A 20784-nucleotide genomic window follows, 5' to 3' on the forward strand; every position below is an offset into this window, starting at 1 on the left:
CCACCTCTGACTCTGGAGTTGTTGGCTCTAACCCAGGAGCCTGGACGTGACCACCGCCATCCTCCTGGGCCACAGGGGATCCAAAGAGCGTCCTGGGCCCACGGCTCTTGGCATTGAGGCTCACCGAAGGTTGGAACTTGAAGGGCTAAGTTGAGGGTCCCAGATCGTGGCCATGTGTCTAGTCCTCGTTTGAGAAAATAGAGAAACGATCAGAACCATTCACAGTCGGGGCTACGCTCACGAGCTTGTATGAGCCACGCAAGCGTCCAAGTGCGTGGAGAGACCGAGCGCGTCTGTGACGTGTTTGTGCGTCCGTGAGAGGAGGCCAGAGGCTCCCCTTGGTCTCTGCCCCGGACTGGGGGGAGAAAAGGCCCTGGCTCCAGAGCTCACGGTCTGTTAGCAAATTGTGTCTAATTCCGAAAGCTACTTCAGCAAGTGACTCGGACCAAATACTTCCATTTCTAACCGACAGGAACCAGGTCTCGTTCTTTTCAACAGTGCGGCGTGTAATTAGCTTGTGTGGTTTGGGATGGTTACCTTCAGACCAAGTTCCTAGACGACACCAAAGGACGATGTCATGACTGTTGTGTTTGCGGCTCTCATGGATCTGGGCGTGGGCCCCGCACTGCACGCTCGCCCCAGAGACAGCGGGCTGTGGGTCAGTCTGCACGCGCGGGGGGCTTTCTGCCGACATGCCTGCTGCCGAGGGAGGGTGGCCGCAGATGTGGCTTCGGGCCGTCCTCCAGGCAGAGTGAGCTCGGGTGAGACTCGTCGCGCTGAGCACCAGCTTCCGCCTGGAGCAGAGCCGCTGCCGCCACCCCATGGCATGGGCTGGCCTGCGGATCGCCGTTCCGACTCGTGCTCCACCCCGTGCTCGGTACTAGAGACCCTGCTGGCGGAAACACATTTTGGTAGTGACCGAACGTGCTCCCCACTCGCGATTGGGGTTCCAGTGGGATGAGGTCTGGTGAACCCCTTAAGAGAAGATCTGCGTGTGTCTCAGAAGCCTGCGGTCAGGACAGCGGGGTCCCATCCTGGGCTCTGTGTAGCTGGGGAACGAGTTCCCGAGAACTAGCCCCTGTGTAGACTGGATGGCCGGTGACCGCAGAGATCACTGTTGCCAGCTTGCACGCTCGGGAAAGGGAGACCTGCTCACCTGGGACGGCGCACGTGGGTCCTGTGTGCGGAGAACGGAGCGGCTGGCAGATCCCCTGCAGGTGCGGGGGGTGACCGACTGCACCTGGCCAGTCTGGCCGGACACGGATGTCTCCGTGAAGGGTGTTGGCTACATGTCACGGTCTCGAAACACGTCAGTCTGGCTCGAGTCAAACATGAAATGGTCTGGTACATACGTTTATTTCTCATTCTTCTCACACAGCAGTGCGACCTGCCTTGTGATCCAGTGACTAGGGGGTCTCTTCGTGGGTAAATACACCGAGGTTAGAAAGTTCGAGCGTAAGCCAGTGGTTGTCAGAATTCTTGACCGCTCAGGTGTCTGATAGATGGGGCATTCAAACGTGTAGAGTTCGGAGTCTCTCTGCTCAGAAGCATCTGCTCTTTCAGTAGAAATCTAAAAAAAAAAAAAAAAAAAAAAAATCCAGTAGTCACACTGCAAACCAGGAGCCCCCATCTTGCACGTGCTAGATCTGGGGGACGGTTGTAAATTGCACGCATTTCTGTGGCTGCATATGCAGGTTACGCTGGACTCTGGAACTTTCTGACAGGACTGCACAGAACATACTTGAGAAGCAACACGGATGTTGGCACAGCGCCTAGTTCACATGCTAGCAATCAGTATTTTGGGCTGTGTTAAGTGTCGTTTGCCATCTGACGTGTATCAAACGCCCCAGGGAAGCCAGAGGGAGGGGGACTGGGAAGAGGAGGGCCAGCCCACAGGCCGGACTCGGCCATGCGCACGCAGGTCGCAGGTCGTTACCTTTGTCGGCAGGAAGTAGATTTCAGGAAAGTCGCAGCACAGCTCACGAGGCAGCGAGTCTTCTAGTACTTTTTGTTCATGATTCCATCTTGCCCCCTCGATGAATAAACCATAAATGTGAACTCCAACGTGTGTGCTGTCTGTGCCCTAGGATCAAAGAGAGGTGGCGTCAGCGGGTCCCTGGGCGCGACACGTTAACAGCGCTCTGTCTGCCGGAGGGTCCTGGGAGGACGGAGCGCTTCCCTCCCAGCCCGGCCCAGGGCGTCTTCCCAGGTCCTCCGGGGAGTACGGCGGTCCTTCCCGGTCCGTGAGGGCTGCTGCTCTTCCCCTCCATCCCACACGTTCCCGGAGCTTCCCCTGTGAAACAGCAGCGGCACTACCCCGGGGCCAACCAGACGGCGACCCGTGGCCCTGAGTTCGCGGGTAGACAGCCAAGCCGAACGAGTATCTGTGTCCATCAGAAGACACCTGTGGTCTGATCTCGACAGTCCTACCCGGCCGCAGCCCTGCAGCCCCTCGGGGTGAGAGCAGCTGTGCTACAGGGACACGACGGGGCTGCAGAGCCCCAGGACGGAGCCCGCACACTTGCCGCCGAGCGCGGGGAGCCCCGACCGCACCGGCCCGCTCCTGGGGAGGCGGAGCGAGGAAACGCAGCGGAGGCTGACAAAGGCCAGAACGGGGACATCTGCGAGGGGACGGTCCCCAGGAGGGCTGCTCACCGGCACTCGCTTATGGCTGGATCGGGGGGCTGGGTGGAATACCTGTGTTCTATGTCGTGTCTCAATGAAAATAAACACGAGCTAGTGAAAGAGCAAGAAGATAAACTCCCACAAAGCGGAAGGAGCTACAAAGGTCAACAGAAAACACCATTAGATCCAAGTTAATAAAAGCAAGACCTGGTGTATTTGAAAAAATAAATGAAGTAGACAAACTTGGCCAGTTTAAATTAGAAAACAAATAGAAATGAGTAGAAAGATGTATAATAAAGAATTTGGGGGATGCCTGGGGGGCTCAGACAAGCGTCTTGAGCCCCGCGTTGGGCTTCCTGCTCCGCGGGGAGCCTGCTTCTGCCTCTCCCTCTGCCATTCTCCCTGTTCTCTTTCTCAAAATCTTTAAGAAAAAAATTTTTTTTGGTTTGCCTTCTCTCTGGTTCCTGGGAGGTGACTTCTAGACCCCAGGATTTTATTCCTGGGACCACCCTGCAGGCTCACACTAACCACGGGACTCCTGGTGGTCCCCAGACTTTATGCTAATGAGACTGCTCAGGATGGGGGCCAGCCATGCAGAGTGAAGATCAGAGGACTGGAACACGGAGCCAAGTGACATCAGCCCAACCTCTGGGGCTGGGAGAAGCCACGTGGGCAGTGATTCAAATATGGCTGCAGGGAAACCCCGGTCAGAAACAGTGCCGGAGCTTGGGTGAGCACTCCGTCCTGTCCTTCCACATCGACACCGGGGGTAACGCCTCTCCGAGGACACGGAAGCTGGGTGTCTGGGACCCTCCCAGTCCTAGATTCTGCCCCAGGGGTCTCTTCCTTTGGCTGGTTCTGATTTGTATCCTTTTGCTACAACAAAGCTGTCATTGTAAGTGTAGAGCTTTCCTGGAGTCTTACGAGTCTTTCTAGCAAATTACTAAACCCGAGGGTGGTTTTAGGAAACCCCAAACTTGGCAGTTGGTGTCAGGAGTCTTAGACATCAGGGTCTCAGAGGACTGTGTCCTTACCTCAAGAGGTAACCCCAGCTAGAGAGCTAACAACAGAGAGTAAGATGGAGGCCGTTAAAAATCCTGTTCACGATGGCAACAATTATGAACACTTAGGAGAACAGTGTAACCGTAAATTTCTAAGACCAGCGTGAAGAAAATAAAACCTGAATAAACGGAAAGACAAAGCATGTTCCTATATGGAAAGACTCAGTATTAGATAGCAATTCTCCCCTGAATTTATACATAAATGTACAGCAGGCTGGTCAAAATCCCAGGTTAAAAATTGAAATGTAATAGGCCTAGTGTCCAATTCATCCAGAAGAGAAAGCATGCACAGTTTTCAAAAGGGACGATGAGGTTGTAGATTTGGAGACAATACTCGTGTCAGTACTGCCCAAAGTGATTACAGAGTCAATGCCCATCTCTGTCAAAATCCCAATAACATCTTTAGCAGAAATAGAGAAATCCATCCTAAAATTCATAAGTAATCTCAAGGACAACTGAGTAAACAAAATAATCTTGAAGCAAAAAGTCGGAGGTCTTAAACTTAAGATTTCAAAGCTTATGATAAAGTGATGGTCCTCGAAACAGTGTGCTATTGGCGAAAAGATGGGACGTAGAGAACAGGGGGACAGAGCGGAGAACCTAGAAGTAAACGCGCTTGTGTTCGAATGATTTGCAACGGAGGTGCTGAGGTTTTCAACGGGGAAAGGCCAGGTCCCTCCAACAGACGGCGCTGGGAAAACTGGGCATCGGCCCACCCCCCCACGGACCCTGAACTCAAAACGGATCCAAGACCTAAACTTAAGGGCTAAAACCGTAAAACTCTGAGAAGAAAACGGGCAGAAAGCGTGGTGACTTGGGGGCTTGCTGCTAAGGTCTTGGCTGGGCCACCCAAGCACGCGAGCGATGCTGCCCCCGTCGTGCTACGTCACCACGGCCGCCCCTGGGGCGCAAGAGGACGCTGTCCCGGAGCAGAGAGGGAGCCTACAGGACCGAGGAAGACACGCGCGGGCCACACGTGCAGTGAGACGTCAGCATCCGGAGCACAGAAGGCGCTCCTACCACTCAACCACAATCCTGGTGGACACACGGGCGCAGGACCTGAAGAGCCGCCCTCCAGAGAAGACCGCGGACGGCCAGCGAGCCCACGGCGCCAGGGGACGCACCCGAGACCCAGCGAGCTCCCAGCTCGCGTCCCCCGCGCCCCGTGGCTGGGAGTGCAGACTCGTGCGGCCACTCTGGGAAACAGGGAGGCTCCTCAAAAAGTTTGGCAGAATCGCCAGATGGCCCAGTGGTCCCCACGCTAGACGCGCACCCAAGTCAGTGGAAAGCAGGGACTCAAATACTTGCCACCCAAGTTCATACAAGCTCTGTGCACGACAGGCGAGAGATGGGAGCGGCCCAGGTGATTCCTGGCAGGTGGAAGCCAGCCGCGGTGGGCGGGACATCCTGTCCCCTCCCCGTCCTGGTGTTGAAGCCGCTTCAGCCAGCGCGGCGGCATTTAGAGAGGAGGCCTCGAAGGAGTAATTAGGGTTAATGACGTCGCACTGGTGGGGTCCGGAAACAGATGGCTTAGCGTCCTTGCAAGAAGAGAGCAGAGAGCTTGCTCACCTCCACACATCCACACGGAGGAAAGTTCTGGAGATGGCCGCAGAATGTGCATAATGTCACAGAACTGGACACTTAGAAATAGTTAAAAGGTTTTACATTATGTATGTTTTACCATAATAAGAAGTGGGGAAAAAGTAATACAAATTCGCTTAAAGAAAAAAAGGGGGGGGATGAGGATCTGTGCATACCTTTAGGACTCGCACAGCCCCCAGCCCAGGGGAAGGGGGGCTGCTGAGGGAGCGGCTAGTTGGACAGACACTCACTCTGTTTTAAGCACACCAGTACCTTAAAGGCTCTCCTGACGATGTTGAGCTTCTTCTGGATCATTATGGAGAACTCCTCGTCTTTGATGTCAGTGGTGTCCGCGATCACGTGGTGGGTAAAAGTGAGGGTGTCTATAGAGACTCCTTGGGACCGTCCGTGGTCTTGAAGCACAGCAGTAAGAAAGGCTTTGGAGAAAAAACACAGCAACCAGTTCCCTGGGAGTCTGGGGGATCAGGGGCTGTGTCCTTCCCAAGGGTTCCCCGGGGGCTGGGGGAGCAAGACTCATGTACTTCTTCCCCCTGGCAACAAAGCTGGGTCCCAGGGACAGTACAAGACCCGAGGGTGTCAGAGTTTCTCAGGAAATGGCATCCAGGCGCTGGGCAGGCACCCTTCCTCTGGAGTTGCTAAGCCGTGGTGGCTGCTTCTCCCCGTGGCTGCACGAGAAATGCTGGGTGCAGCTGGGAAAGACGAGACCAAGACACAGTGGAAACAGAGCTAAGACAGGCAGAGGCAGGCTGAGAGGAACACAGGACAGTCACCTGGAACCACCCATTCCTGAAGCCAAACCCCTTGACTTCCTTTCCACTCACATAAGCCTAGAACTTACTGTTTTGCTTGCATTCTGTGTCTGAATACCAACACTCCTAACACAGCTCGCGACTGTTCTTTGCCACCAGCCCCTCTCCTCCTGGTTTAATCCATCCCGCAAGTAGCCTGGAACTCCATCCTACCTCTGATTCATGCCCCTGCCTGGTATCCACCACACCAGTGCTCACGGAGGGAATTTTAGCGCCTCCCCTGGGCAGTTGAGCCCCTGCCACGCAGCCCGTGTCCTCTCCTTGCTGCTGTGGCCACCTCACGTGGTGTCTGTGCGCCGCCACCAGCCTGGGACGGCCTTTCTCCGAGTTCCCTGTAACTTTCCGAGGCCCAGAGGCCACCTGTGCGGACGAGCCACCAAGGGGGAGGAGACCGGCGCCCTGATGCCTCTGCGCCTCAGGCAGCAGCTGTCCCGCGGTGGCCTGACGCTCCGCGCCGCCCTCCCTCCGTCCGCGAGCCCCCGTCTCTCCTGAGCTCCAGCCCGCACAGCTAGCCGCTCACTGGCCATCGCGCTGTCTTCTCCGAACGTCTCCGACTTGCCAGGTGCTGTCCCCTCGCTGCTCATCACTTCACTCCTCCCCCCGGGGCCCGATTTCAGTGTCTGCCCAGCTATCCACCGGAGAGCTGGGAGCTGTTCCAAGCCCCTCTGCTCCCTCGGGGTCCGTCTAGGACTGTTGTCCAGGTCCCCTCGGGGCCACCACCAATTCCTGCCTGGAGAGTAAAGCAGACGCCTACCTGGGACCCAGACTCCGCCCATGCTTGTCCCCGGCCTGAAACGTGGCTGTGGCTCCTGGGCTGCAGGAGGGGGCCGACTCCCCAGTGGGCCCCATCCGCCCCGGAGCCCGTGTCCGTCTTCCCAGCGTCATCCTACACCATTGTCTGTCGTGGGGTTTGCGCTCGGGCTGCGGGAACCTCTTGCCTCCCGTCCGTGCTCGTCCCCTCTCGCATCTGGCCCTTCGGCTCCGACAAACACGCGGTTCCCAGGGCCGCGGTGACACACGGGGACTTCCAAGTCAGACCCGCCACATTCCTCACTCGCCGCAGGTGCATCCGGCTGTGGGACTTGGGGAAGCCACGTAACCTCTCGGCGCCATGGCCTTCCTCGCTGAGAACAGCGGTGATAACAGGAAGGACCCCGTACGATCGACACGAGACCTGATGAGCTTGTGTCCACCACGTGCTGGGCACAGCCCCCGGCTCCCCGCAAGCCCCCTGTCTGGGCGCCAGTCTCGTCCCTCCAGCCGCATGCGCGGACGGGCTCACGGGCAGCAGGCTGTTTCTGGAGTTGCCTTCCCGGACCTTTGTTTCCGTCCCCTGGGTCACGCTCCGGAAGTATTCCTTTGTTCATTTATTCGTATGTATTCATTCGGAAAGTTGGTCATTCTTCAAATACTCGCTGAGAGGCTTTTAGGTGCCGGGCTGTACCGGATGCGAGGGGTGCGGCGGGGCGGGCGCACAGACCCGGGTCTGCCCTGGCCGCGCTCACGATCCAGCCTTGCCCCCTTCCCGCTCCCACCACACCCCAACCGCACGCTGTTCTAGGGCATCGGCTGGGATGTCTTCCCTTCCTGCTGGATGGCATCGTTTATTCATCAGTGAAAACGGCTGAATACAGATTCACCCCCTGGGGAGGCACCCACCTCCACGAGTCCTGATGAAAGGCAGTGGCCTTTGAGAGGGACATGGTGTCGGCCTTGGACCTCACAGGCCTGGAAGGTGCAGGTGCGGTCTGGCGGGGATGGTCCAGTGCAACGTGTGGGGAGGGAGGGGGGAGGGAGGAAGAGGGCGGGAGGGAGAGAGACCGCCCTGGTGCGGGGTGCCTGCAGAGCGCAGGGCTCTCATGCTGGAGAGGAGGAGAAGGGAGGCCAGCAGTGGGGGGCCTGGGCACAGACCGCGTGGTTCTCATAGTCACCTTGTGGAAAGAAGAAAGCTGGGAGCCAGTATCTTGCAGGAAATCCTTCAGAGAAATCGCTGTGCCCATCATCAGGGTATCTGGGGGTCTGGGCAGGTGATGGACTAGAACGCTTCCAGGTTGTGACAAATGTCATATACCTGTTGGAGGCGTACAGAGGCTGAGAGATCAAGGGCACCACCATCGTGCACGTTCCCACGACCATCCCTCCAACGCCCCTCCTTCCCTTTTCATCTCAAGCTCTCCCCACTCAGGACCCAATCTTGCACTTTAGGGGGACCAGCTGTGGCTTAGACGTGCAGGGAGGCTGTGGATTTGGGTGGCTAGGCTTGCTGCTCTGCAGGGGGTCTCGGCTGTGCCCTGAGGAATCGGTGGATTGTTCCAGAGTTGCTGGTTTCTCTTAGACGATGTGCCCCAGCACTCAGAGTGATGTGGCACGAGAGGCAGTCTGTACAGACTTTGGAAGCAGATTTTCTGGGTTCAAATCTCAATACTCTCACTTTCTGGTAGCAAAGTGCTGGGCAAGCTACTTCGTGTCTCTGCCTCCATTTGCTCATGTCCACAGCGAGGGTGATGAAGGCCAGGACCTCCTGCGTGTCACAGGGCCACTGTGACAGTTACATGAGGACGTGGGAGAGGGCACTTCTAGAGTGTTGGCTGCTCTCATGTTTAAATAATTTCGATCTATGTATTAAACACGTTTAAAAATGACACGTAACGAATTCTCATTTCCTTTCACGTTTCCTGCTGCCAGTTTCCCAGGATACAGTGTAGAGTAACAGAAGGAGACAGGCACCAGGTCTGGGCCTGTCCGTCCCTTAGAGTGGTCAGACCGCAGACAGGACCCTCAGCACCCCGTGTGTCTTCCAGGCCTTCATCCTAAACTGAAGACAACAGCCCCTTCCTTGCTAAGTTCCCATGCTGCTCTGAGAACCCCAAAGACCATGCATAGGAAATTACATGGTAAACTGTTAAGCTCTAAGCCCAAATAAGGAAGAGACATAAAGCAGCTCCCATCCATACCGATGATGGATTGCAGTGTAAGCCATTTTGGCCCAAGTATTGAAGAAATTCACTCGCTGGATGAGATCATTAACCCAGGAACTCAGGGGCTTACAAGACTTGTAGGCATGTTTCTGTTGGGATTTAAAGACAGGCACATCATTTTTTTTTAAGACTTATCCTTGGGGTTATTGGAAACATATCTGTGAACTTTGGTAATTTGCAGGGAGAAGTAACTTGGCAGGAGAATGCTGTTTTCCAGCCGAGAGCACATGAGAAATAGGAAACCAATACCCGGGGAAAGCAGCATTATCTTAACTGTGCTTTGGACGAAACACCTGCCGTTTCCACCCTGGCTGAAGGCTTTCATCACTTCCTCAAGTCCTTTGATCTGCCCCTTTCCCCTTCTCTGGGCAGCTTAACTTCACTTGCCCTTAGATGTGAGCAATTTCAACACCCCAGCCTTCCCCGGTACCAAACCCTATAAACCCATCCACCACCCGCTGTGGGACTGCCGCTGCTCCTTCCAGTTCTGAGTCAAGCTGACCTGCCTGGGCTCTGCAGAGCCTTTCTGGAGTACTTCCTCTCTTCTGTAGCCTCAGCTGTCCCATTCTCCAGCCTGTTTATTAACGTGTGCTTCTATCCCAAATACACAGCCACCCAACACTCAATCCTATTTGTTTGACCCTCAATAAAATACTAGCAAACTGAATTCAGGCACACATTAAAAGGATCGTACACCATGATCAAGTGGGATTCACCCTGGGATGCAAGGATGGTTCGACACAGACAAATCAATAAATGCACCACATGAACAGAATGAAGGATAAAAATCAAAGCCACACTAAGATACACCTTACGCCAGTTAGAAAGGCAAAAATTGACAAGGCAAGAAACAGTTGTTGGAGAGGATGTGGAGAAAGGGGATCCCTCCTACATTGTTGGTGGGAATGCAAGTGGTACAGCCACTCTGGAAGACTGTGGAGGTCCCTTAAAAAGTTAAAAATTGAGCTACCCTATGATCCAGCCATTGCACTACTGGGTGTTTACCCCAAAGATACAGACGTAGTGAAGAGAAGGGCCATATGCACCCCAATGTTCATAGCAGCATTGTCCACAATAGCTAAATCGTGGAAGGAGCCGAGATGCCCTTCAACAGATGACTGGATTAAGAAGTTGTGGTCCATATATACAATGAAATATTATTCAGCTATCAGAAAGAACGATTTCTCAACATGTGCTGCAACATGGACGGCATTGGAGGAGATAATGCTAAGTGAAATAAGTCAAGCAGAGAAAGACAATTATCATGATTTCTCTCATCTATGGAACATAAGAACTAGGAAGATCGGTAGGAGAAGAAAGGGATAAAGAAAGAGGGCGTAATCACAAGGGGGAATGAAGCACGAGAGACTAGGGACTCTGAGAAACAAACTGAGGGCTTCAGAGGGGAGGGGGGTGGGGGAATGGGATAGGCTGGTGATGGGTAGTAAGGAGGGCACGTATCGCATGGTGCACTGGGTGTTATACGCAACTAATGAATCATCGAACTTTACATTGGAAACCAGGGATGTACTGTATGGTGACTAACATAATAAAAAAATATTATTATAAAAATATAAAATATAAATCTGAAAAAAAATCATATGATCATTTCAATTGATGTAGAAAAAGCATTTGATAAAATTCAACATCCTTTCATGATAAAAATGCTCAACAAATTAAGTATAGACAGAATGTTCCTCAGCATAATAAAGGCCACATATGACAAGCCCACAGCTAACATCATATTGAATGGTGAAAAGTTAGAAGCCTTTCCTCTAGGATCAAGGACAAGACAAGGATGTCCACTCTCACCATTTCTATTCGACATTGTGTAGAAAGTCCTAGCTGGAGCAATTAGGCAAGAAAAAGAATAAAGCATACAAATTCAGAAGGAAAAAGTAAAATTGCTGCTGCAGAGGACATTATATATATATATACATATATTATATATTATATATATTATATTATATATTATATATATATAAATAAAACCCTAAAGATTCAAAAAAACCTAGAATAAATGAATTCAGTAAAGTTGTAAGATATAAAATCAACATAGAGAAATTAGTTGCATTTCTACACAGTAACAAACTATCTGAAAGAGAAATTAAGAAAGCAATCTTATCTACCATAGCATCAAAAATAACAAAATACTTAGGACTAAATTTGAACAAGGAGGTAAAAGATCTATACACTGAAAACTGTACAAAATTGATGAAAGACCTTGAGGAAGACATGAATAAGTGGAAGGAATTCCTGTCTTCTTGGGTTGGAAGAATATTGTGAAAATGTCTATACTATCCCTAGTGTCTACAGAGTCAATACAATCCCAATTCAAAATTCCCATGGCATTTTTCGCAGAAACAGAAAAAGTTTCCTAAAATTTGTATGGAATTATGAAAGACCCCGCATAACAAAAGCAATTCTAAAACAGAAGATCCCAGCTGGAAGCATCACACTTCTTGATTTTAAGCTCTGTTACAAAGTTGTAGTAATGAAAACAATATGGTACTGGCATAAAGATAGGCACATAGACCAGTGGAACAGAATAGAGAGCCCAGACATAAACCCAGTCATGTATGGTCAGCTAATTTTTGATAAGGGTGCTAAGAACACGAACTGGGGTAAGGAACAGTCTCTTCAAGAAATGAAGCTGGGAAAACCGGATATCCACGTGCAAAACAATGACGCAGAATCTTACACCACTCACGAAAATAGAAATGGATCAAAGACTTGAATGTGAAATCTGAAACCATAAAAGTTTTGGAAGAAAATATATGGAAAAAGATTCTTGACATGGGTCTTGGCAACGATTTCTTGGGTAAGACACCAGAGCACAGTCAACAGAAGCTAAAATAAGTGGGACTATATATTTCTTCCGCACAGCAAAGGAGACAATAAATTGGAAAAGCAACTCATGGAACGGGAGAAAATACTCACAAGCCATCTATCTGACAAGTGGTTAAATCCAGAACGTATAAAGCACTCACCCAACTCAATAGCTATAGAACAATAATCTGATTAAAAATGGGCCAAGGGGCTCTACGGACGTTTTCCCAGGAAGATACACACGGCCAGGGTACACGAGCCGGTGCCCCACGTCACCAGTTATCAGGGAAATGCAAACCAACCACAAGGAGCGCCCACCCCACACCTGGTAGGATGGCTATCATCGAAAAGCTGATGACAAGTATTGGGGACAATGTGCAAAAAGGAAACCCTTAAGAGTTTAAAATAGTTACTTTATTTTAGAGAAAGAGCAAGCGCACCTGCGTGAGCGGGGAGAGGGAGAGAATCTCAAGCAGGGCTTGTGCTGAGTGTGGAGCCCCGGGCTGGGTTCGATCCCACGACCCTGAGATCATGACCTGAGCTGAAACCAAGAGTCGGACGCTTAACGGACTGAGCCACCCAGGAGCCCCTAAAATGACTGTCATGATGGAAAATGGTATGCTGGTTCCTCAAACATTAAAACTTGAACCACCACGTGGCCCAGCAATCCCAGTCCCGGGTGTGCATATGAAGGAACGGAAACCAGTGTCTTGAAGAGAAATCTGCAGTCCCGTGTTCGTTGCAGCTTTATTCACAACAGCCTAGATACGGAAACCTTTCAAGTGTCTCTCGAAGAGCCACAGGAAAAGGAAAATGTGGTCCATACACATAACCGGCTGCTGTTCAGCCACAAAAACAGAAGGAAATCCCGCCATTGCAGCAACACGGAGGAACCCGCAGGGCCTCACGCTTAAGTGCAATAAACCAGACAGAGCAAGACACACGCGGCATCACTTACGTGTGGAATCTAAAACAAAGAAAAGCCAGTTTTGTGGAGACAGAGAATAGGATGGTGGTTGCTAGGGGTGGAGGAGGGGGAAATGGGGGTGACGTTGGTCAGGGGACGCAGGTTTTCAGTTGTACGAAGGATCCTGAGGAGCTGGTGGACAACACGGTGACCGTAGTCGGTAACTCGGCGTCGTGCACTGAGACGTTGCCCCGAGTAGAGCACGAGCCCCCTCGCCACCACACACGTCAACATAACATATAACATATAATTATGTTACCTGGGACGTGCGACGGCCATGTTCGTTACCTTGCTCTTAGCAATCACTCCACAATGTTGATCAAATCATCACATAGTAGACTTTCAACATATACAACGACATTTGCCAATTACTCCTCAATAAAGTTAAAAAAAATCTTACCTGTTGTGGGGGAGAAGAAGGGCCCCTCAGCCCTCACTCTGTGACCTCCTTTTCTTTATGGTCTGGGTTCTTGACAAATTCACTAGTTCCTGTCCCCTCTTCCCAGTGACTCTGAACCTATTGCCTTTGATCCTTCTTCAGAAGTCACCAATGACCTTCTACTTTTCGTATTCCTGATCCCGCCCCCCCCCCCCACCTGTGCTGCTTTGCACCTGTTCTCCGCAGGTCACCTCTGCCCTCACTCTTGCCCTGGCTTCCGTGACCACTTTCTATGCTAACTTCCTCTCTAGTTCTCCTCACTGGCTCCTCTGCTCCTTCCCTCCCCTGTGGGTTGGTGTTGTCTTGACCATCCCTCTTCTCTTCCCACTTCCGCTTCTCCCAGAGCTCATCCAGACTGTGGTTTCCCCTTTGTCTAGGCAATCCCGAACCTACTTTCTGTCTCCGTGGATTTGCCTGTTCTGGACATTTCCTGGAAATGTAATCCTACCACGTGTGGTCTTCTGTGGCTGCCTTTGCTCACCTGGCATAACGTTTTCAAGGTCAATCCATGCTGTAGCACGTGTCAGTACATCTGTCCTTCTGATGGGTAACATGCCACTGTACACGTGTGTCTGTGTATATCCATGCGATCTATGTAGCTACCGTATTGTTTCTCCATTCCTCAGCAGTGTTGGAGTTTCTGTCTTCTCGCTACTATGAATAATGCTGCTATGAACATTCATGGCAAGTTTCTTTGTGGCTATGTTCTAATTTCTCTTGGGTATATACTAGGAGTGGAATCGCTGGGTCAAATGGTAACGCTATTTACCTTTCTGAGGAACTTACAGATCATGCTCCGAGTGCCGCACCATTTTACATCCCCGGGAGCAGCACAGGAGGCTTCCCGTTTCTCCCGTCCTTGCCATGTTTGTTATTATCTGCCTTCCTGATTCTACTCATCCCGGCGCGCATGAGATTGTAGCTCCCTGGGGCTCTGATTTGCATTTTCCTGATGACAATGGATGTTAAGCATCCTTTGATGTGTCTACATAGGTTTTTAATCTGGTGTAAGAGTCAGGGTTTGAGGGAGGGCTAGAGCAGAGGGAGAATTTAACTTCTGGAGCAACGGCTCTATGTTTAACATCGTGTTACCTTTTCAACAATCCTTGTTCATCTCCTCCTCTATGCTGCCACAACTTCATGGCTGATTTTATTCCTGTTCTAATACATTTTCTGTTTCTATTTTTTTTTAAGATTTTATTTATTTTGACAGAAAGAGACAGCCAGCGAGAGAGGGAACACAAGCAGGGGGAGTGGGAGAGGAAGAAGCAGGCTCCCAGCGGAGGAGCCTGATGTGGGGCTCGATCCCAGAACGCCGGGATCACGCCCTGAGCCGAAGGCAGACGCTTAACCGCTGTGCCACCCAGGCGCCCCACATTTTCTGTTTCTAAAACTTGGTTTTCTGCTTAAGGCTAAGGCCCCAGTAATCATTTCATCTTTTGTTTTTAATTTTTAATTTAAATTTTTTTCTATCTACAAAAAGCAACATATTCTCATTGTAGAAATGTGAAAATATAGAAAGGATAAGGCAGAAATAGAAATCACTCATGATTCTATCACCCAGAGAAAATTTTTTGTATGTTTTCTTCCAGTTCTGTCTCTCCATATATATACACACATATAATTATTCTCCATATTTGCAGTAAGGTTTCCATGAACACTGCAGTTGTGAAGACTGAACTATTGCTCCTGACCACCTTTTTGTCACCCAGTCAATAAACCTTGTTCTATGTGTGTTTTGTGTTTCGAGACATCTGGATAGTATTGATTCATGAACCCTGTACTCACGGCCAGTAGCAGAATTCATGAGTGAACACGTGTATTCCCTATGAAGCACGTCACAGCAGGAACACGGCGTTTCAGCACAACACCTGGGAGCCATCTGAAGCAGTAACATCACCAACAAAAAGCACGAAGATGTGAAAAATGTAGCATGAAACAGATGGTGAAAAGAGAAACAAGAAACCGTGTACCTTTTCAATCTCGGTGGGAACGTGCACGTAGGGAGAAGGGAATTTTCTGCCACTCCGTACGTGTGTGTAAATGACCATCAAAGCACCGAGAGCACAATTTTGGGGTTAGAAGTAATTTTTAGGGGCACCTGGGTGGCTCAGTTGGTTAAGCGTCCAACTCGTGATTTTGGCTCAGGTCACGATCTCATGGGTTGTGGGGTCGAGCCCCACGACAGGCTCTGTGCTCAGAGGGGTCTGCTTGCGATGCTCTCCCTCTGCCCCTTCCCCCCGACTTGTGCTCACTCTGTAAAATCTTTGAAAAAATAATTTTTAACAGGCAGGAAAATTTGCAAAGATCTAATTCCTGAATAACAAGGATGGACTTGACAAGGGTTTGCAAGGGCGAGCAGACCATCCATGGGGGGGGGGGCGTGCAGCAGGGACAGAGAGGGGAGAGGAGCAGATCCCACCCCAGGCACCCCAGGCGTGGGAGACCCATACAGATAAAGCAAATCCCCAGGATGTTTGGCTTTGGAAACCAGAGGGGCCTAACTCTGTGAGTTCTTACAATCAGTGGGGCTTAAGACCTGGAACTTTAAAAAATCAGCAAGCTGAGCTCTGGGAGAGCCCGGAGGGGGAGAGGAAACGGAGTCTCTGCCCTTAAAGAGACAGAACACCACACAGGCTGGAGATTCAGCATGGATGCAAGTTTGAAGAAGCCCTGAGGCATATGGGAGGGGGGCTTGTTTACTCATCACTGGGACAGAGGTCCTCGGGAGACCCCTCCAGGAACAGAGGAGCCGGCAAGCCCCATTTTCCTCCCCAGCCTCCAGACACGCGTGGGAACAGCACAGCGGGACGGCTCCGCACCCAGGACGCTAACAGCGCACCCTGCCCCTTCCCGCCAGTTCTTCGCGGCCGGCCCCCTCTGCTGGCCTTGTAGACACCGCTGACACTGTACCCCGCACCCCCGCTCTTCTGCAGACCTGCCAGCTCCAACATGCCTTCGGCAGGAGTCCGTCCAAAGTGGTGTCACAAGCTAGGCAGTGTGCGCGCAGCCCAGAGGAGGGCCAGCACGGCTCCAGAGTGAGTCCTGCTCTGGGACAGGGGAAGATAACCGCACACACGCCAGTCTGACTGTGGCCCCAGCTGTGGGCTGGGGGCAGGCAGCTGGTCTGACTGAAGACCCCACCCACCCACAGAAGCTTCTCAGGGAACAACACAAGGCAAGTGCCCTCAGTTTGGTGCTGCTTCATCTCTGGCGAACACCTGGTCGGACTCAGCTCAAGCCCAAGGCAGCCCCGGACCGGCCCACGACACCACAGGCACCAGACTCTGCCCACAACAGGCAGAGAGCCCTCGCAGGCCGGGCGGAAGGCGAACGCAGCTCCGCCACAACGGTAGGACACCCCTGTAGCAACGCACACCGGAGACACCCCTGAAACCATTTTCTGGTGAAGAGGAGACATTGCACCGCAGGACCTCTTCTTCACAGAGCCACTCCTTGCAAGTGCAGGAGACACAGAGGACTCTCCTACCACGTAGAAACAGACACAGAGTCGACAAAAGAGGAGAAAGGAACAGGCCCCAAATCAAAGAACGGGACAAAAATCACAGCAAGAAATCTAAGTGAAATGGAGATAAGTAACATGCCTGATAGAGATATAAAGTAATGGTCCTACAGATACTAGACTTAAAAAGAGAGTGGAGACCTCAGTGAGACCCTCCACAAAGATAGAAAGCAAAGAACCGATCAGATATGAAGAACTCCATAAATGAAATTAAAAATACACTAGATGGAATAAACAGTAGACTAGAGGAAGCAGGAGACTGGATCAGCAACCTGGAAGACAGAGTCATGGAAAGCAATCAAGCTGAACAGGGGAGGGAGGGAGAGAGAGAGAGAGAGGATAGACCCAGGGAACTCAGCAACACTGTCAAGAAGAGTAACAGTTGCATGATTGGGATCCCAGGAGGAGAAGAGAGAGAAACAGGGAATTTGTGTATATAGCAGTCTATTTGAAGAAATAGTATGAACAAATATTTGAAGACATGATAGCTGAAAACTTCCTGAATCTGGGGAAGGAGACAGAAATCCAGATCCAGGAAGCACAGAGAGCCCCCAACAAAACCAACCCAAGGAGGTCTGCACCCAGACACGAAGTGAATAAAGGCAGTGATCCAGAGAGAATTCTAAAAGCAGCAAGAGGAAAGAAAACAGTTGCAAACAAGGGAAACCCCATAAGGCTATCAGTGGATTTTTCAGCAGAAACTTTGATTATACCCTGCTGCTCGCATCTGGCCCACAAAGTGCTAAAAGTAAAAATCTGTAGCCAAGAATACTCTATCCAGCAAGGCTATCATTCAGAACAGGAGAGAAAAAAATTTTCCCAAACAAAAATTAAAGGAATTCATGGCCACTAAACCAGCCCTACAAGAAGTGACAAAGGGGCTTCTGAGTGGAAACACAAAACCGGGAAAGCACAAAAGCAGTAAAAGTAACTATACGTGTAAAAATCTGTCAAGGGACTCACAAAATAAAAGGATGTAAAGTATGATACCATATACATAAGGCACGGGGAGTAGTAACAATTTAGTGCTTTTAGAATGGGTTCGAAAGTAGGCGACCATCAACTTAATACAGACCCCTCCACACACAGGATGTTACATACAAACTGAATGGTAACCATAATCAAAAACTGGTAATAGAGGGGCACCTGGGTGGTTCAGTCAGTTAAGCTTCTGACTCTTGATTTCAGCTCAGGCCATGATCTCAGGGTCCTGGGATTGAGCCCCATGTTGGGCTCTGCGCTGAGTGTGGAGCCTGCTTGAGATTCTCTCCCTCTCCCTCTGCCCTTCCCCTTCACTCTGTTAAAAAAAAGAAAAACAGCAAACCCCACAAACCGGTAATAGATATGCAAAAAATAAAGAGAAGGAAATCCAAGTATATCACTGAAGAAAACCAACAAACAGAAGAGCCAGAGAAGAAAGGAACAGAGAAGAACGACAAAAACAACCATAAAATGAGTAAAAAAATGGCAATAAGTACATTCCTGTCAATAATTACTGTGAATGTAAATGGACTCAATGCTCCAAGCAAAAGACATAAGGGGACAGAATGGATAAAAAAGCAAGACCCATCTACATGCCGCCTACAAGAGACTCATTTCAGTCCTAAAGACACCTGGAGATTGAAAGTGAAGGGACAGAAAACATTTATCATGCAAATGGAGTGAAAAGAAAGCCAGGATAACAATTCTAATACTGAATGAAATAGACTTTAAAACAAAGACTAGGGGCGCCTGGGTGGCACAGTGGTTAAGCGTCTGCCTGCGGCTCAGGGCATGATCCCGGCGTTATGGGATCGAGCCCCACATCAGGCTCCTCCGCTGGGAGCCTGCTTCTTCCTCTCCCACCCCCCTGCTTGTGTTCCCTCTCTCGCTGGCTGTCTCTATCTCTGTCGAATAAATAAATAAAAATCTTTAAAAAAAATAAATAAAACAAAGACTATAACAAGAGACGAAGAAGAACACTATATAATCATACCGGGGACAATGCAACAAGATATAACAATTGTGAATATTTAGGCACCCAACATCAGAGCACCCAAATACATAAAGCAGCTAATAAACAAAGGAAGAAATAGATAATACGATAATATGAGGGGACTTTACCACCCCACTTACATCAGTGGACAGATCATCCGAACAGAAAATCCGTAAGGCAACAGTGGCTTTGAATGATGCGTTGGACCAGATGGTCTCACAGCTCTATTCAGAACATTCCATCCTAAATCAGAATACACATCGTTTTCAAGTGCACAAGGAGCTTCCCCAGAGTAGATCACATATTAGGCCACAAAGTGAGTCTTGACAAATTCAAAGACTGAAGTCATACCATGCATCTTTTCTGACCACAGTGCTATGAAACTAGAAGTTAACCCCAAGAAAAAAAAATCTGGAAAGAACACAAGTATATGAAGGTTAAATACATGCTACTGAAAAAAAAAATGAATGGGTCAACCGAGAAATCAAAGAAGAAATTAAAAAAAAATACATGGAGACAAACGAAAATCTAGCAGTCCCAAATCTCTGGGATGCAGAAAAAGCTGTTCTAAGAGGGGAGTTTATAGCAACACAGGGCTACCTCAAGAAGCAAGAAAAATCTCAAATGATGTAACCTCACACCTAAAAGGAGCAGGAAAAAGAACAATAAAACTCAAAACCAGTAGAAGGAAGGAAATAAGAAAGATAACTGCAAAAATAAATGAAGTAGGGGTTAGAAACCAGTAGAACAGATCAACGAAGCCAGGAGCTGGAGTTTTGAAAAGTTCAATATTGATAAAACTAGTCCAGACTCCTCAAAGAGAAAGAGAGAAAGAGAGAGAGAACACTCAAATAATCAAATCAATGGAGGAGAAATAATAACCAGCACCAGGAGAGAACAAAGGATTATGAGAGATTATGTAAAATTATGTGCCAACAGACTGGACAACCTAGAAGAAATGGGTCAATTCCTAGGAACATAAAACCTCCCAAAACTCAATCAGGAGGAAGTAGAAAATTTCAACAGATTACTGATTCAATTTACTTGCTGGTAATTAAATCAAAAAGCTCCCAATAAACAAAAGTCCAGGACCTGACAGCTTCCCAGGGAAATTCTACCAAACATTTAAAGAAGAGTTAATACCTATTCCTCTCAAACTATTCCAAAAAATACAAGAAGGATGGGGCGCCTGGGTGGCACAGCGGTTAAGCTTCTGCCTTCGGCTCAGGGCGTGATCCTGGCATTATGGGATCGAGCCCCACATCAGGCTCCTCCGCTATGAGCCTGCTTCTTCCTCTCCCACTCCCCCTGCTTGTGTTCCCTCCCTCGCTGGCTGTCTCTCTCTGTCATATAAATAAATAAAATCTTTAAAAAAAAATACAAGAAGGAAAAGCTTCCAAATTCATTCTGAGGCCAGCATTACCTGATACCAAGACCAGATAGAGAGCCCCCCATATACAAAACGGAACTACAGGCCAATATCCATGATGAACATAGATGCAAAAATCCTTGACAAAATACTAGCAAACCGAATCCAACAATACATTAAAAAAATTATTCATCACGATGGAGTGGGATTTATTCCCAGGATGCAGGTGTGGCTCAATACTCACAAATCAACGTGATGCATCACATCAACAAAAGCAAGGGTGAAAGCCACGTAACACTTTCAACAGGTGCCGAAAAACATTTGACAAAGTACAACAGCCATTCATGGAAAAAAAAACAATCCCTGACGAAGTAGGTTTAGATGGAACGTACCTCAACATAATAAAGGCCATATATGAAAAACCCACAGCTAACATCATCCTCAATGGTGAAAACCTGAGAACTTTCCCCCTAAGATCAGGAACAAGACAAGGGTGTCCACTCATTTTTATTCAACACAGTATGGAAGTCTTGGCCACAGCAATCAGTCAAGAAATAAAAGGCATCCAAATCGGCAAGGAAGAGGCAGACTGTACTATTTGCAGATG

At 49.6% G+C, this 20784-nt stretch overlaps 1 protein-coding gene across 1 annotated transcript in view; it reads right to left on the reverse strand.

The window, feature by feature from the left end:
• Positions 1-1345: 1345 nt before the first annotated feature.
• The window catches only part of DNAH14 (dynein axonemal heavy chain 14), a 298523-nt gene continuing 279084 nt past the window's right edge, over positions 1346-20784 (reverse strand). Inside the window, exons 82-86 of the mRNA XM_040636128.1 lie at positions 9052-9164; positions 8029-8168; positions 5541-5704; positions 1937-2083; positions 1346-1570 (exon numbers count right to left, since the gene is read on the reverse strand). Of these exons, the coding sequence (XP_040492062.1) occupies positions 1355-1570; positions 1937-2083; positions 5541-5704; positions 8029-8168; positions 9052-9164 (780 nt within the window). The 3' untranslated portion in view covers positions 1346-1354. The remainder of the gene's footprint in view (positions 1571-1936; positions 2084-5540; positions 5705-8028; positions 8169-9051; positions 9165-20784) is intronic.

The sequence above is a fragment of the Ursus maritimus genome, unplaced genomic scaffold (assembly GCF_017311325.1).
Source record: "Ursus maritimus isolate PB19 unplaced genomic scaffold, ASM1731132v1 scaffold_2, whole genome shotgun sequence".
In the NCBI taxonomy this organism is placed as follows: domain Eukaryota; kingdom Metazoa; phylum Chordata; class Mammalia; order Carnivora; family Ursidae; genus Ursus; species Ursus maritimus.